Source organism: Ascaphus truei, chromosome 8 (assembly GCF_040206685.1).
Source record: "Ascaphus truei isolate aAscTru1 chromosome 8, aAscTru1.hap1, whole genome shotgun sequence".
Classification (NCBI taxonomy): domain Eukaryota; kingdom Metazoa; phylum Chordata; class Amphibia; order Anura; family Ascaphidae; genus Ascaphus; species Ascaphus truei.
The window spans coordinates 63,452,853-63,468,589 of record NC_134490.1 but is presented as its reverse complement, the minus strand read 5'-3'; the positions used below and the strand labels follow the sequence as shown (position 1 = coordinate 63,468,589).

The 15,737-nt window shown below is 42.5% G+C and overlaps 1 protein-coding gene across 6 annotated transcripts in view; it reads left to right on the top strand.

Annotated features, from left to right (window-relative positions):
* R3HCC1L (R3H domain and coiled-coil containing 1 like) overlaps positions 1 to 14,855 on the top strand; it is a 26,214-nt gene extending 11,359 nt beyond the window's left edge. For 4 of the 6 annotated variants that reach the window (XM_075612341.1, XM_075612342.1, XM_075612343.1 and 1 more), the window contains 6 exons: positions 3,898 to 5,648; positions 6,334 to 6,509; positions 7,825 to 7,895; positions 8,941 to 9,036; positions 11,022 to 11,162; positions 13,072 to 14,855. In XM_075612341.1, the coding sequence (XP_075468456.1) occupies positions 3,921 to 5,648; positions 6,334 to 6,509; positions 7,825 to 7,895; positions 8,941 to 9,036; positions 11,022 to 11,162; positions 13,072 to 13,124 (2,265 nt within the window). In that variant the 5' untranslated portion in view covers positions 3,898 to 3,920 and the 3' untranslated portion in view covers positions 13,125 to 14,855. Of the gene's footprint in view, positions 1 to 1,774; positions 2,200 to 3,897; positions 5,649 to 6,333; positions 6,510 to 7,824; positions 7,896 to 8,940; positions 9,037 to 11,021; positions 11,163 to 13,071 lie in introns of those variants that run through there. The other 2 variants (XM_075612345.1, XM_075612346.1) reach the window with 2 other exon arrangements.
* The last annotated feature ends 882 nt before the right edge of the window (positions 14,856 to 15,737 follow it).

Below are 15,737 nucleotides of genomic sequence, written 5' to 3'. Positions count from 1 at the left end.
CACCCCCTGCACCTCCAATCACCCCCTGCACCTCCAATCACCCCCTGCACCTCCAATCACCCCCTGCACCTCCAATCACCCCCTGCACCTCCAATCACCCCCTGCACCTCCAATCACCCCCTGCACCTCCAATCACCCCCTGCACCTCCAATCACCCCCTGCACCTCCAATCACCCCCTGCACCTCCAATCACCCCCTGCACCTCCAATCACCCCCTGCACCTCCAATCACCCCCTGCACCTCCAATCACCCCCTGCACCTCCAATCACCCCCTGCACCTCCAATCACCCCCTGCACCTCCAATCACCCCCTGCACCTCCAATCACCCCCCTGCACCTCCAATCACCCCCCTGCACCTCCAATCACCCCCCTGCACCTCCAATCACCCCCCTGCACCTCCAATCACCCCCCTGCACCTCCAATCACCCCTGCACATCACCTCCCCCTCCTGCACATCACATCCCCTGCCCCTCCCCCCCTGCACCTCCAATGACCCCCCTGCACCTCCAATGACCCCCCTGCACCTCCAATGACCCCCCTGCACCTCCAATGACCCCCCTGCACCTCCAATGACCCCCCTGCACCTCCAATGACCCCCCTGCACCTCCAATGACCCCCCTGCACCTCCAATGACCCCCCTGCACCTCCAATGACCCCCCTGCACCTCCAATGACCCCCCTGCACCTCCAATGACCCCCCTGCACCTCCAATGACCCCCCTGCACCTCCAATGACCCCCCTGCACCTCCAATGACCCCCCTGCACCTCCAATGACCCCCCTGCACCTCCAATGACCCCCCTGCACCTCCAATGACCCCCCTGCACCTCCAATGACCCCCCTGCACCTCCAATGACCCCCCTGCACCTCCAATGACCCCCCTGCACCTCCAATGACCCCCCCTGCACATCACCTCCCCCCTCCTGCACATCACCTCCCCCCTCCTGCACATCACCTCCCCCCTCCTGCACATCACCTCCCCCCTCCTGCACATCACCTCCCCCCTCCTGCACATCACCTCACCCCCCTGCACCTCCAATGACCCCCCTGCATCTCCAATGACCCCCCTGCACCTCCAATGACCCCACTGCACCTCACCCCCCTGCACCTCACCCCCCTGCACCTCACCCCCCTGCACCTCACCCCCCTGCACCTCACCCCCCTGCACTTCACCCCCCCTGCACCTCACCCCCCTGCACCTCACCCCCCTGCACCTCACATCACCTCCCCTGCACCTCACATCACCTCCCCTGCACCTCACCTCCCCTGCACCTCACCTCCCTGCACCTCACCTCCCCTGCACCTCACCTCAATGCACCTCACCTCAATGCACCTCACCTCACCCCCCTGCACATATCCACGTTGGGATGAGGGGGGGGAGCGGCCGCAGAAGAGCTCAGCTGGCTGTGACTTCCCCCTCCGTCCCACGTTGCGAGCGAGGGGTGGGGGGGGGGAGGGAGCAAGGAGCGGGCCCTGCGCATGCGCGCGGGGAATCGCCGCCATTTTTTTTTTTAAAGTTTTTTTATTTTTTTTTAATCTCATTGCGGGCCGCACAGAGAGGCCAGGCGGGCCGCGTGTTGTGCAGCCCTGCTTTATACAGATGTAGAAAGTGGTAATTTCCCCGTTAACCCTGGAAATAATGTGGAGGGGAAAACGCATGGATTTATTACAATTGTTTTCAGTGGGGCCGCGTTATTTCTTGTGTTAAATATCACGGGATCGTTAACGGGAGCGGTAGTGTCTGTTACATCAGTACCACAGTTTAGATGTGTCTAAATTCTGCTCATGCACAGCAGTTTGTGCGGTTTGTGTTGGATCCCCCATCACAATTCCAAAGTCAATCAAATTTACCAGATAACAAGCAGGGCACCTTCACCATAATTCACAAGGAGAGGACAGAGGAAGACTTGGTACTACCTGGCATTTTAAACAAGTTATTTACAGTACATCTCACATTGATTTATACAGGTTTGTCTAGGTGAGTCCTATTTTTAACTAGTTCAACTGGCCCTCAGAATCTTCACCTTTCAAGGGACAACATTCCAAGGTTGGCAGGACAACCCAGACTGGACCAGCATCCCACACACACACCCAGCCTTCTTCTTTGCATCATTACATGTGGCCCCTCTGGTGAGACAGACTCTGGGATCAGGCTACAGTAGCATTTTAGTTTTTTGTCAAGATTTGTCCAAGTTCAGACAAGTAAGTTGATTAAATGGGCTTACTTACCCCTGCTGTGGTCTCTCCTGCCTGTCACACCTGACTGGGACTATGGGGGAAAGGGAGGGGGAAGAGGGAGCTGCTATAACCTTTTTTTTTTATTATTTAAAAAAACTTTTCTTTTTAAATTTGTATTTGTATTATAATCTTTATACTGGCTTATGTAATTACAAAGACTAATAATTAAAAAAAAAACAATACAGAACGGCGCCTTAAAGTCCAAATGGGAGATATAAAGTTCAATTGATGATTGGAATGATCAATGAATGTAGATCTGGTCCAGTGGACAGCAGGTTCCTCGGTATCAGAGGTATTGGGACATGCAGGAGAGACAAGAAGATATGATCATAGTGCAACACTGTATGATAATAACAAAAATCACATAGACTTAAACAAACAGACACACACAACACTGAACAACACTAAACAATAGGCTGACTAATATGAAGATGATTTAATAAACACAATAAAAATGCAGATAACTGGTGACGAGCAGGTCAAGGATCCAGTGTGTTAAACTGGAATCCTACTTACAGCAGGTTTTACACACTGGATCATTGACCTGCTCGTCACCAGTTATCTGCATTTTTATTGTGTTTATTAAATCATCTTCATATTAGTCAGCCTATTGTTTAGTGTTGTTCAGTGTTGTGTGTGTCTGTTTGTTTAAGTCTATGTGATTTTTGTTATTATCATACAGTGTTGCACTATGATCATATCTTCTTGTCTCTCCTGCATGTCCCAATACCTCTGATACCGAGGAACCTGCTGTCCACTGGACCAGATCTACATTCATTGATCATTCCAATCATCAATTGAACTTTATATCTCCCATTTGGACTTTAAGGCGCCGGTCTGTATTGTTTTTTTGTCTATCACTAACTGTGTTTGGGTTAGTTTTTCCTGGCAGCCTGGCCACATTGTTCATTTTATTCTTCACCACGTTGTTGTTATATATTTGAATTGTTATTATTTGTATTGCATTTGTATACACTTTTATTTTTAGCGCTAAAACACACCATTTTTTTTTTCAAAGACTAATAATTGTTGGAAATCCTTATTTAGGGATTAACATTCTATTTACCTTTTGTGTATTATAATTTAGCTATACATTTGGGGTGTGGTGATCTTTAAAACATGTCCAAATATGAAGTAAAGGCCTTTGAGGAAGTATTCTCTGTGTCATACAACAATTGCAGTCACAAATCTCACCCCATCGTAGGGTGCTGTAAATATGCCTAGAAACAAGCACAGCATCAGGTTCAATGCAAGTAGAAGTGGATTAGAAAACTGGACTAACTTCCTGACGACGGTCCCATAAGGGATCAAAATGTTGGTCCATTTATCTATGCAACATATACTTGTGTTGATCCAGTTGCTGTGCTTATTTCTATGCTCTACAAAGCATGACCTGATGGGAGCACAGAGAGCTATAAAAAGCTGCAGCCTGCTAAAGCACTCTGATACGTACTGGATCTTGTGAGATGCAGAATGGGACTGAGCTCTGCAATTCTGGCTCTGGCTGTGTTGTGACTTCCTGCATATTCCTGTGTTGAGCTGTGGAAGACGATAAATCCCCCTACCTTGTTCATTAACCTAAAGAAGCCCACCTGATTTTCTTTTTAGGCCTCGCCCGCCAGTATTTTGATCCGCTGCATGTTTTTTGTTTCTGTTCCACAGAAAAGACACAAGCTTGTAATAATATGCAGAATAAAATGGAGAAATGCAAACCTCGCATCCGCAGGCCTGACATGGCACTGTATGTGCCCAAAGCTATGCGGGGAACAGCAACGCAAGCAACAGATGAGGAGAATGGTTTAGAAAACTCCTCCCCTGAGCAAGTGGCAGATTGTAATTGCAGTGCACAGGGTGATGCAAGTAACCAGAGATCTGACCACAGCAAGACTGCTCCCAAACATAACTCGACTGGCAATGGGAGCTCCGGTTTGAGATCCCTTGAGCCAAAGGACAAAGACAGGAAAAATTCTGAGTCTCCAGTATCGTGGAAACATGCTAAGCAAAAACATAGGAAGCAGGTTGGCAAACTGACAGGCACCGGAGAAATGGATTCATTGCTACAGGCTGTTAATCGCTTGAGCATTAATAAGGAAACTCAGGAGGAAAAGGAAGCCGTGTCACTGAGCTCAGATGAAAGCATTGTGTCTGCATCTCATGTTGATTCCATTGCAGTTGCTCAGAGCAGTTCTATACCAAAGGAAAACAAACAGGTTCTTGCCCAGAATAATCGTGACAATCATAGACTTGGAGAAGGGCATGGAAGTAGAGAAAGAGGGTCAGCAGAGATTACGGTGGAACAATTTATGTCAAAGAGAGAAGAGCGCATCAATGAGACATGTGGATTTAGGAGGTCAAAAGCATGTGCTGCAGCTTGTGGAGACTTAAAGAGTAGTGAGCATATGGTATCACCAAGCTTAGCCAGGTTATCAAGCAGCATGGGAAAGGTAATAGAAAGAGATTCCGGATTTGTGTGTGATGGTGAACTATTAGAGTCCTCAACCAAGGTTGCATACAGCAGCTGTGAGCATGTGGCGGAAAATACAGACCATATAACTCAGATACTGGGTAAAGTTTCACTTCACAATACAAACAGTGCGGAAGGCTGTGTAGATACAGTGATCTCTGCAACGGATATTAATATCAGTAATGACATATATGGACAGCTTACCGGTTGTGCAGAGGATGTCGATGATATAAATACTGTAATTATGTATGAAAGGCAAGAAAATACTGCAGAGAGAAAATTAGACTCATCACATAGCGTGCTAGAGAATGTTTCAGAAGACACTGCCAGGGATGAAACCAGCATTCCCTGTGCTAGTGATACTAGTAGCATTAATGTAGATGAAAGCATCACGGTTTTAGAAGGGTGTGCTGCTGAAAGTACCAAAGGTGTAATAGAGGTCACTAACTCCACCAAAATCACAGCAAAATGTGACCGCACAAATCTTGAACCAGACAGTGTGAATGAGTTTAGTGGAGTATCAGAGGATGGACATGAAAGCAATGGCAGTGATGTGGAGGCCGCGGGTATTGGATTAGAGAACATTTGTGATATAACAGCTAGTATACCGGAGTGTGTGAATACAATGGAGACATGTGCAGAACTACTATTGGACAGGCCGTGTGCAGGCTCAGAGGAAGTCTTGGGCTGCTCAAATGATCAAAAGGGAACAATCGTGCACAGTACATTGACAGGGGCTGACCTAGACATTAAAGCAAAAGATACATTAAGTAACAGTAAAGAATCCAATAAAGATGACAGTGTGGAAAGACCTTGGGTGGCCTCCTGGGAAACCTCGGCAGAACATCCAAACCCGCTTTTGTGCAGCGGGAGTGACGGTGATGATGAGAGCTGGGATTCTCTATTTAACGATGACGGGGACTGTGTCGATCCAAAGCTTCTGGAAGAGGTAAATCTAAATCCAACCCAGACTCCAGAAGAACAGTAACCAGGACAGAGAGTTTGAAAAGTGGAGATAATAGTTGCACTGTGTATTAACTGCTACAATAGAAATGCTACTGGGTATCTGAGTTGTCTGAGCATTCAGAATAATGGGATATTTTGTATTTATTCATTATACACAAGGATTTAACTATTTAATTACATTTTCCTACTGTAATTTGTCGGCACTAATTAAAAGGAGACCGTTTTTTGTGTTTCCATGTTTGTTACATCTGAAAGCTGCTTATAGAATGTTCAGAGCTTAGGGTAGAACTTTCTTTGCTGAGACTGAAGAGTGTAAATACTATAGCAGAGGACGTGGTAAGACTATGGTGTCTTATTTGCTTAGATCAAGTGTGTTCAACTCCAGTCATCAAGACCACCCGACATAATCAGGTCGAAGACTGAACCACTGATTCAGCCACCTGTGCTGAAGCTGGGATATCCTGAAAGCATAACATGTTTGGGGGTCTCGAGGACTGGAGTTGAGCGCCCCTTGCTTAGACGCATAATCTAGTCATTATCAACAATCTAACAAATCTACAATGCATCGAATGGACCCCTGTATGTGTTATCTTTAAATAAATAAGGCATGCAAGAAGAGAAAGTAAGACAGGAAATATGATGATAGTATGTGCAATTTGTTGCCTTAGATAACAAAAGGTAAGAAGAAGAGGAAGATCTTACAGGAGCCCAGATTTAACTATTATAACTATGAGCCGGCAGACCCAGAAATAGATGATTTAGAACTATCCCACGTCATTGAAATCTATGACTTCCCGACGGATTTTAAGACTGAGGATTTAATTCGTGCCTTTGCCAGCTACCAGTGAGTATCGTTTTATTTAATGTTACGCCACAATTGCTCTGAATCAATGGTATCCTATGTACTGTAAAACAACTGATGACTGGTTATTTGAATACTTTGGCCCTGTTGTTAATGATCCATTAAATGGAAGGGCTCCGGCGCAACTGCGCATGACAGACTCCAAAAAACTCCCGGATGATTTCAACAAAACTTTAATCGCACATTACACACTGGGGCTACACCACGATCTCCCCCTCTACGCGTTTCACCCTCTAGGATAGGGCTTCGTCTCTCTGTCATGCGCAGTTGCGCCGGAGCCCTTCCATTTCCTGAACATTCACAGAAGGCTGCACGCGGGAGCTGTAGAGGAGAGCAGGTCCCAGACCGGAGATGAGATATAGGTAAAGGTTGTTCTATTCCCCCTACTCCGGTCACCTTAGTGGCCACGCTTGGCTCCCTCTTTCCCAGCCCCACATGACAACTTTGACACCATAGGTGCCATTACTGACCACCGAAGCGCAGGACAGGTTTTTTCTTTGGTTAATGATCCATTAAATAGTTGGGTGAGATGCAGTGATGCAATATGGAATGGGTCCAACATTCCTTTGCTACCTTTTATGGAGTGGTGACCGAAAAACATAAATCGCCCCTCATCCTGACCAAAATGTACACACAGTTTCCTCTAACTTCTCTTAATCCCAAAACCACTAGTAGACGGACATGCCTATAGGTTATTATAGCAAGCAAAAATCCACTAGGTACGAGTACCACACGCTAGTATTTCAAGCTAGGCCATGGTGTGGAAGTTAGGATTCCTTTAAGTATTATTATTTCCCTCCACACTTCCAAAAACAAAAAAAAAGCAAGCTTTGTGGTGCTATATCATGTCACTGATTAATTTTCGGGGTATGTTGAGACATTGTTTGTTTGTTTTTTTTTGTCGTGCAAAAGACCCATGTGGGTTGCTGTGTTGTTTTTTTTTTTTCATGTCTTCAATAAATATTTGTAAAAAAAAAATTCCCCAAGTAATGCATCGTGGAGCTTTCTATTCCCTGTATATTGATTTTAGCCAGATTTGTCCGTCTTGCTCTTCCCCTATGGAGGCTTCTACAGGTGCCTAAGTATTATATTATTCTAACAATCCTTTTTTCAGAATTTTTGCATGGACGATCTGAAACGCCAATGTAATTGAGAGACAGGTCAGGCCTTCAAACAGAGTTAATTTGTTCATGTGTATTTGATTTGGAAAAACAACTCTCTCATTAGTTTTATTTCATTTTCTAAGCTGACCATAAAAGCCTGATCTAGTTGTTCTTTTGTGGATCTTTTGCAACAGGAAGAAAGGATTTGACATTAAATGGGTTGATGATACACATGCCCTTGGTCTATTCTCCAGCCCTATAGCAGGTAATATCCTTGTATCCCTCTACTCTCTGCATTATTACATATGTACAAAGCATTTATTGCACTTTGGCAGCGTAAAGAATACATCTGTGTTCCCTTCTTGATGAGTCACACTTATCTCACAATACATAATAAATATTTAAATGTCCCTGCTGTTTAGAGGCTGGAAATATTTCAGCCGTTGTTTGTATTCAAGGTTATGTATTATTATTTTTTTTTATTATTACTTTATTTTTTTTATTGATCATTTTTCAAAGATAAGGGGAGGGGGTACATAAACGAAATAGGGGGGGAGAACATTGATACATATAGTCTGGTAATATCACATTTGGGGAGGGATTAGGAGAGGAGGGAAGGGGACATTTGTTCAGAATATTTTAATCTACATATGGGGATATATCAGCATATCTGAACCAAGGGGCCCAAATCTCTGACAATTGAGAGGTAGAACCATCCAGATAAGATGAAAGTGTTTCCATATAAATTATATGCCAGGTTTTATTGTTTATTTGATTTAAAGATGGGGGGGTAGATTGTTTTCCAGTTCTTGGCGATTTGTGCATCTAGTGGCATTTAAGGTTATGTATTTTTATTGTATTTACTTTTTAAAATGTTTATTAATGCACTGAAAAAAAAGGTGCGGTTTTTGATCTGTATTTGCATAAGAGATACAGTTGGTCCTCGCTTATCTGCCGGAATGCGTCCCGCAAACCGCAGTCAGATAACGGACCGTCTGATTGCAGGTCCATGTTAATCCGCGCGGTGAGCATTGGATAAGCGGTTCCGACGCCGGATAAAGCATCCAGCGGACTGCATTGTGCGGCGTCGGATAAGGCATTCGACGGTAAGCGGACTGTCGGACACCGAGGACCACCTATATAAATGTTTACATGTAGTAAAGCAATATACTGTTGTTCTGCATACATTTTTCCTTATTTCTGTCCTGCCCAAACGAGGGTTTTTTTTCTTGGCAGTGGATGCCCTTAAGTGCCTAGGTAACTATATTTCAGGAATGGAGACATTGATGTAGCCATGCTTCTTTTTGTAGCTCGTGATGCATTGTCCAGCAAAAACCCAATGGTAAAAGTTCGTCCATTAGCACAAGCATCAAGTGTTTCTAAAGCCAAAGCCCGGACCTGCTCTGGTAAGTGCAAATATTGGGCCACAGAACAAAGGAAGTGGGTACTTCTTTTCAGAAGTATTGTGTGATTGGTTTGTCTTGGTTTATTACTCTGCTAGGAAAATAAACATTTGCAAAGAAAAAACAAACCCCATAAGAAGTAGTTCTGGATGTTACCTTTTTATAAACTAACTGATGTAAGTTTTCAGAACCCCCTTTAGATCGCTATTTTTCTTTATATTTTTTTCCCCTCTCTTTACACGCTGATTTTGCATTCTGCATTTTTTTTAAACAACTCTGAATTGTCTTTTTAATGTATTATAATGTAAAAAACATTGTTGGTTTCTATACCAACCATTTACAAAGTCACATCCCCTTCCTCTTCTGAAACTGGCTCTGGCACACCCCTTTTTGAGCCCTGCCCTCTCTCTAGCAGTGCACCAATTGTATCAAGTGACTGCCTGGCCACATGATCTTCCCACAGAACTTTGCATCTTTGGTCCTCTTCTGCTGCATTGAGACAGACATTTTGTGAACCCCCGAGCCGAATCTTCGATCGATCACAGGAGAACAGATCTATCAGCAACTTAGCTAATTACTTATCATTGTGTGGAATGTATTGATGCACATATTAAAGGGGGGTGGGGGGAAACGACGGTTTGGAATGCTGCTTTTGCAATAATACCCCAGTCAAGAAGGTATAATTACATGTTACATGGCCTCAATTTGTTAAATCCTGTCTGTTCCTGTTTTTTATGTTCTGCATTTTTGTAATTGTATTCAAATGATGGTTTCCTCGTGAGCTGAACCTCGCTATTTTCAGGTCCGGGGATCTCCTAGTTCCCAAGATGCTTAAAGCTTTCAATGCTGGTGTGCTTTCCATCCCGGGGAAACCTAATGGCCACCAAACAGCAGGCTAATAGTAAACCACAATGGATGGCATTGCAGCTTCCTGTAGGAAGACCGCAGCCGCCATGTTTAAATACCCAGGAAGTGCACTGGCACCTAAATCTGTAAGTCTCTTGAACCGAGGTATCGTCTGTGCTGAAAATAGTAGGGTCAGCTAAAGAGGACTCCCCAAGTTTGAATACTGGAAACAAATTATTTACATTTTGTCTGGGATTGCTGTTTTAAGTCTTTTAGATGAACCGTTTTATTAGAACACTTAAGCCATGATATTAGTTCTGTTGCAATAACAGCACCTTGGTGCATTTAGAATGTGTTGCCTTCTTTTAGACATTGTAAGTTCATACCAGGGTCAAGTGTAGTAAATTAGTAGCAGTAGAGTTTTATTATCATTTCTAAGCAAAATGTGATATTACCCCGTGGCATTTCCTTTCAAACTATTATTCGCCCATGGCTTACCACTCATCAAATTTGTTTCATTTCTTTCTTTCAAAAAAAAAAGTTGCTCTCGTGTTATAGGGCAGTCGACTTGATTTGTCTTTAGCTCAGGGAACATGTAAGCTTCTTTTTCGTAGCTGGCACAATTATTAATAACCCTGTCTCCTTGAAATTCTGTCGTGTCGAATCCTTCTGCGGTCACAAAACCTTTATATCCAAAACATTTAAGACTTCCAAACTGATCTTTTCATGTTGCTGATTAAAAACCGTTTAAATGACGTTGGAGATGCAGTAAATTTAAAGCAAACGTTTTTTAAGATTGTTCTTTTAAATACATTCTCCGTTTGATCTGATTATCACTCATATAGTATGGGCTTTTATCATGTACCATTTTTAAGCAAATAAGATTTTCATAATTGTAGGGAAAGTGTGCTTATCTCAGGCACCAAAAGAAGAGCATGATGATAGCCGAGAGTTTAATTGTGCCTTTATTGGTTAAATATGCGTATTGCAGAATTCAGTGGCAGGTCTGTGGGGGGGAAAAGAGTATTTGGGCTTCAGAGGCTCAGCCCTTTAGTTTTCTGGGATAAAGTGTTACTGCCTCAGATATTATTATTGAATGAAATCGTATGCTTTTTTCCCCCTTTGTTCTTATGCGAATTAAGAGTTTCTCCAGCCTGCTAAAGAACGTCCAGAAACGTCTGCGTTTGTTGCGAGGAGGCTTGTGATTAGTGCCCTGGGAGTCCGAAGTACCCAGACCAAAGCAGAAAGGGATGCAGAACGCAAGAAGCTACAGGAAGCGAGAGGTGAGAGGAAGCAATTACACTGTGCAGGGTTGTCTGTACTACAGGAATCGTTAGTCACTGCTGTCGTCGTTAAGAACTAGAAGTAAAGAGAGATGTTTCCAACCTATGTGAAAGTAGTTGCCTCACTGAGCTGGAAGGGGCACTTTCCATTGCTGAAGTTCAAAGTAAGCACGTGTGGTTGATATTTAACACACCTTCTTGTGCTGTTCACTGATTTTCTACTACCCTATACGCTGGTAAATTGACAGACCTGACTGCTATTGAAAATGCTGCTGCTTTAATTTTCCAAACCTCATTCCTTTTATAAGACCTCAAATGACAAATGAAGAAATTTAAAAACAAACATATTTTATTATTTATTTAAATCTGTGTTTTCACTCAGAACATTTTCTATGGAGCTGCACCTTTTTAAATAACATTGTGGGGGGGGGGGGGGTTTGGTGGGGAACCAATATAATTGCGTGGGATTTATTAGGTGAAACTTTGTGCACTCTGGGGTTTTTTTTTTTAAGCCCTTCTATTGTCTCTCACATTTGCCCGGGAACGCCATATGTACTGTATATAGCTGACACCGTTCAGACGATTACCGAAAGTATCTACTCCCATGTTTTTCAACCGGCATTCATAGAAAGCCTTGGGCTCCCTGCAATTTTGAGGTCATTTGAAAATTGTACCAAATACAGAAGAATTTACAATGCATCTGATCGTGGATGCACTATTGGAGAGGGTTGGGGTTCCTTACAGTGTATCTGATCTCAGACACGCTATTAGAGAGGGTTGGGGTTCTGCAGAATTTCACAATATAATTATAGGGTTCCTTAACCAAAAGAAAAGTTTTTTTACTGTAAAATATTTTCTTTTAATTACTTTTACCAGAAGATACCACAAGATGGAGCTCACAGAACTATAAATATCCATTTAAATATTGTCTGGGGAATTACCCACAATGGTTTGCAATGACCATTTTTTGTAATGGAAATGGCATAGGACTTTGACAGATTAAGTTATCGTTATAAGTCATCATGAACAGTAAATCCTCGTACCCACACTCAGGACCATCATCATCCATCACTGTGCATTGCATGCATCACTATAGATTTCTGCTTCATCACAGTTGAGGGAAATATCAAGGGTATGGGAATGCAGATCACCACTCTTTTCTTTTTGTTCTCTTATAGTTGTCATAGGTTAGAACAGAAGTGACCAACTCCAGTCATCAAGGGCCACCAACAGGTCAGGTTTTCCGGATATCCCTGCTTCAGCACAGGTGGCTCAGTCGAAGACTGAGCGACTGATTGAGCCATCTGTGCTGAAGCAGGGATAGCCTGAAAATCTGACCTGTTGATGCCCTTGAGGACTGGAGTTGTCCACCCCGGGTTTGAACGTATCTGCCCTTGCATTTTGGGATGAATTAGCAGCTCATGGCTTGGCTCAGTTGAACAAGTGAAAAGTGTGTAGTTACCTAAAATTCCTCTACTCAATGATTAGTTAAAGTTAAATGTAGTACTGAAATCCGCTATGCAGTGTGATTTTTCTTTTGTACCCAGTACTGTCACTGGAACAGTTGTTCCAGTTGGTAATTGATCAAACAGCAATGGTAATTTATCGGTTTCTGTATCCAAAAATAGTGCTTCAGTAAGCAATCTTCCTACATGGAAGCATGGGCAGCTGGCTTTCTTTCCTGCAAGCATAAAAAATGACCATGCAGTATCCGTAAAATTAAAAATGACCAAAGATGTAGTCAACCAATGGCCTAATGGAATGGAAACATTTATTCTGCTGATAGATGTCCCTCTGATGAACCGCTTAATTGGGATGCTCAATATCATTCAAGGAGTGAGAAACCACTGATAACGGCAGGTGCGTTTTGAGTCTGGAATAAAAAAAAATTTCTTTTCTTTCTTTCTAGAGAGAAGGCATTTAGAAGTTAAACAGCGTGAAGATGCCTGGGAAGGAAGGTGATACCGCTGATGTTTGAACACAGCGAGAAGAATGGCATGTAGCTAGAACAGAAAGCATCTAAACAAGCATAAAAGATTTTAGGTTGAACCACATGCTCGGAATGACCTATTTTAAAGTCCTTGTTTAGCTGAGGGAGAATTAACGAGTTTGTCTTGCATCGTAGACATTTTAAAGTGTGTGTAATGCTTAGTGAAGTGACAACGCCACAGTGGGCTGGGGAGGGGGAGTAATGAGTTACTTTTTTTTCGTTCCACATTATTCTCTCAAGACAAAGTGTACGAGGCCTAGAAGGGAAGGTTTGTTTATTATTTTTAAAGAAACGCTTTGCAGGGTCAAAATTCAGGGTACAGCTGAAAACTGAATGAGTCTTCACAAATACATATCGATTTGCAATTTGTTGGAGGTAGCCAAGTATTTCAGCTGGTACGGGGTATTTAAGGTTTGAGGATAAAACGGACATCAGTGGAAGAAGATCTGAGCAACTACAGTAGATCTAAAGAAATTAGGTATTTGAAGACGTTACATATCTGTACAAGGGATTGAAGTGTAATTCTCCCTTGGCTATAATGGAGAGAGACTGCGAGTTTCCTTACACAGCCGTAATTTGGGATTTGTGCTTAAAATGAAAGTGCAAATGATAAATTGGTCTTTGTTTCTGGATGGGAACTTGATTAGGATATCTAAAACCCACTGAAGTGAAAACATTTCTTCACTTAGCACAGGTAGCGGTGCCCCATGTGAGTTCCGCTGATGACCTGAAGCAATAATTTTTCTATCTTTCCCTGCTATATTGTAATAAAAAAATAACTTCTTTGTACCCCGAGACATTACCAAGTTCATAGCGTTCATATATGTAAGCACGGTTACACATTTTGTGGAAACCTGTGCTGGCGTTTTTAGGCCCCTGTTTAATATGCTTTGGAGTCTCTCCTAGTGCTGAAGAAGGAACCAGGTCTGTTCATATGAATGGAATGAAAATCTTCTCCAGTATAGGGGCATATTAAAGCAGCAATACGGGTTTGATTAATTTATTATTATAGGATGGGAGCAGGGGGTTTCCGGAGCTGAACGGTGTTAATTTCATCTCCGGGGATACTTTCATTCACAGATGACACCGGTATCTCTTTTCAGTTTAAATGTCCCAGCCACAGGGGCCAATTGGAAGGCACACTGGATGCCATCGCAGCTTCCTATTGTCCCGCAGGACATTTAAACGCCACCTTTATGTTAGCAACACTGTTTCTCTGAACCCTACCCCACAACCTACCGAGGTAAGTATCTCTGAAAGCAGGGGGTCCATGGAGCTGAAATTAACAAAGTGCAGCTTTGAAAACTCTTTGCTTCAATCCTATAAAAACCACACCCATATTATTCTGCTTTACATGAGGCTCATAGGAGCAGATTCATCAAACACTGGAGCAGCTTGACGCCCCTGTTCCGACTTAACCATATTTGTTGGTCATATTGCATTCTGTGATAATACTGGAAAGCTACAGATGCACATTTGTCAAATATCTTTTCCTCACAATCTATTAAATAATGACCCATTCTCTCAGGCTGTAAACGTTACATGGAGCTTTGTAAATAGTGATTGGATAATCCAAGGGGGAAAGTTATTTGTAGTTTTTTTTATTTATTTTTTACCATCTATAATGTCCCATTGTATTTTGTGTAAAGATTTATTAATGCATTATTGGTTACAAAACGTATATTAAAGTGTTTTTTTTTTAATTATTATTTATTTAATTTTTTTTTATGTTGTGATCTCTTACAAGACCAGCTAGAATGTGCAGGTGCGTAAAACCATTGCATTCCTCTTCAGCTTATTGTAAATGCACAGCATATTCTCTTTCTAACGTTTCAGAAGATTCAAAAGCAATAATGAAGTCTGACCATGGCCAATCCAAACTCCAACATCCAATCTCACGAGCATAACGCAAATTGCATTAAACAGCAACGCTCACTCCTCCTTGTATTCCTCAAGTAAGTCAGTTGCTGTAAGACTGCTCTGGTCCTACACTAACCATGCAACCGGCTCACAAGAGATAACAATATTTAAGAAGACGGTATTTGCCGTTTTCTCAGGTGGCTGTTCTGCATCTTCCTGCAAATCAGAAAGGGCAATATCATTGGTTGCACTGTTTGACGTTGGCTGTTTTCTGTTGTTGGTTATTTCTGTAGGGGGAGGGGAAGAAAAGCAAATAGTTGAAAAAAATACATTAGCACAGATTGCTGCTGTAAAATAAATAATAGAGAAGAGAAAAAAAGCAAACAATAACCAACAGAAAACACATCGTTTTTTTTCCCTCCTGTAATTTTACTTCAAATGAGTATATTTGTATTTAAGCATAAGCACACGTGGATTTCCTGTGAATAATTATAAAGATGACCTGGCTTTGGAGTACTTGGATATAAATATTTAAAGTTGCTTTCCACAACCAGCTAATACTGTATATCCATGAATATAAAAACTATGGTACGGGTCAATACTAGGAAGCACAAACGTACAGGTCTCCAACCAATAGCCTTTCACTGTGTTTATCATTAAATCAGTGGTTTTTCACCTACCCCCTCAGTGGAACCCCAGCAAGGTCATACTTTGGATGTAAAAAT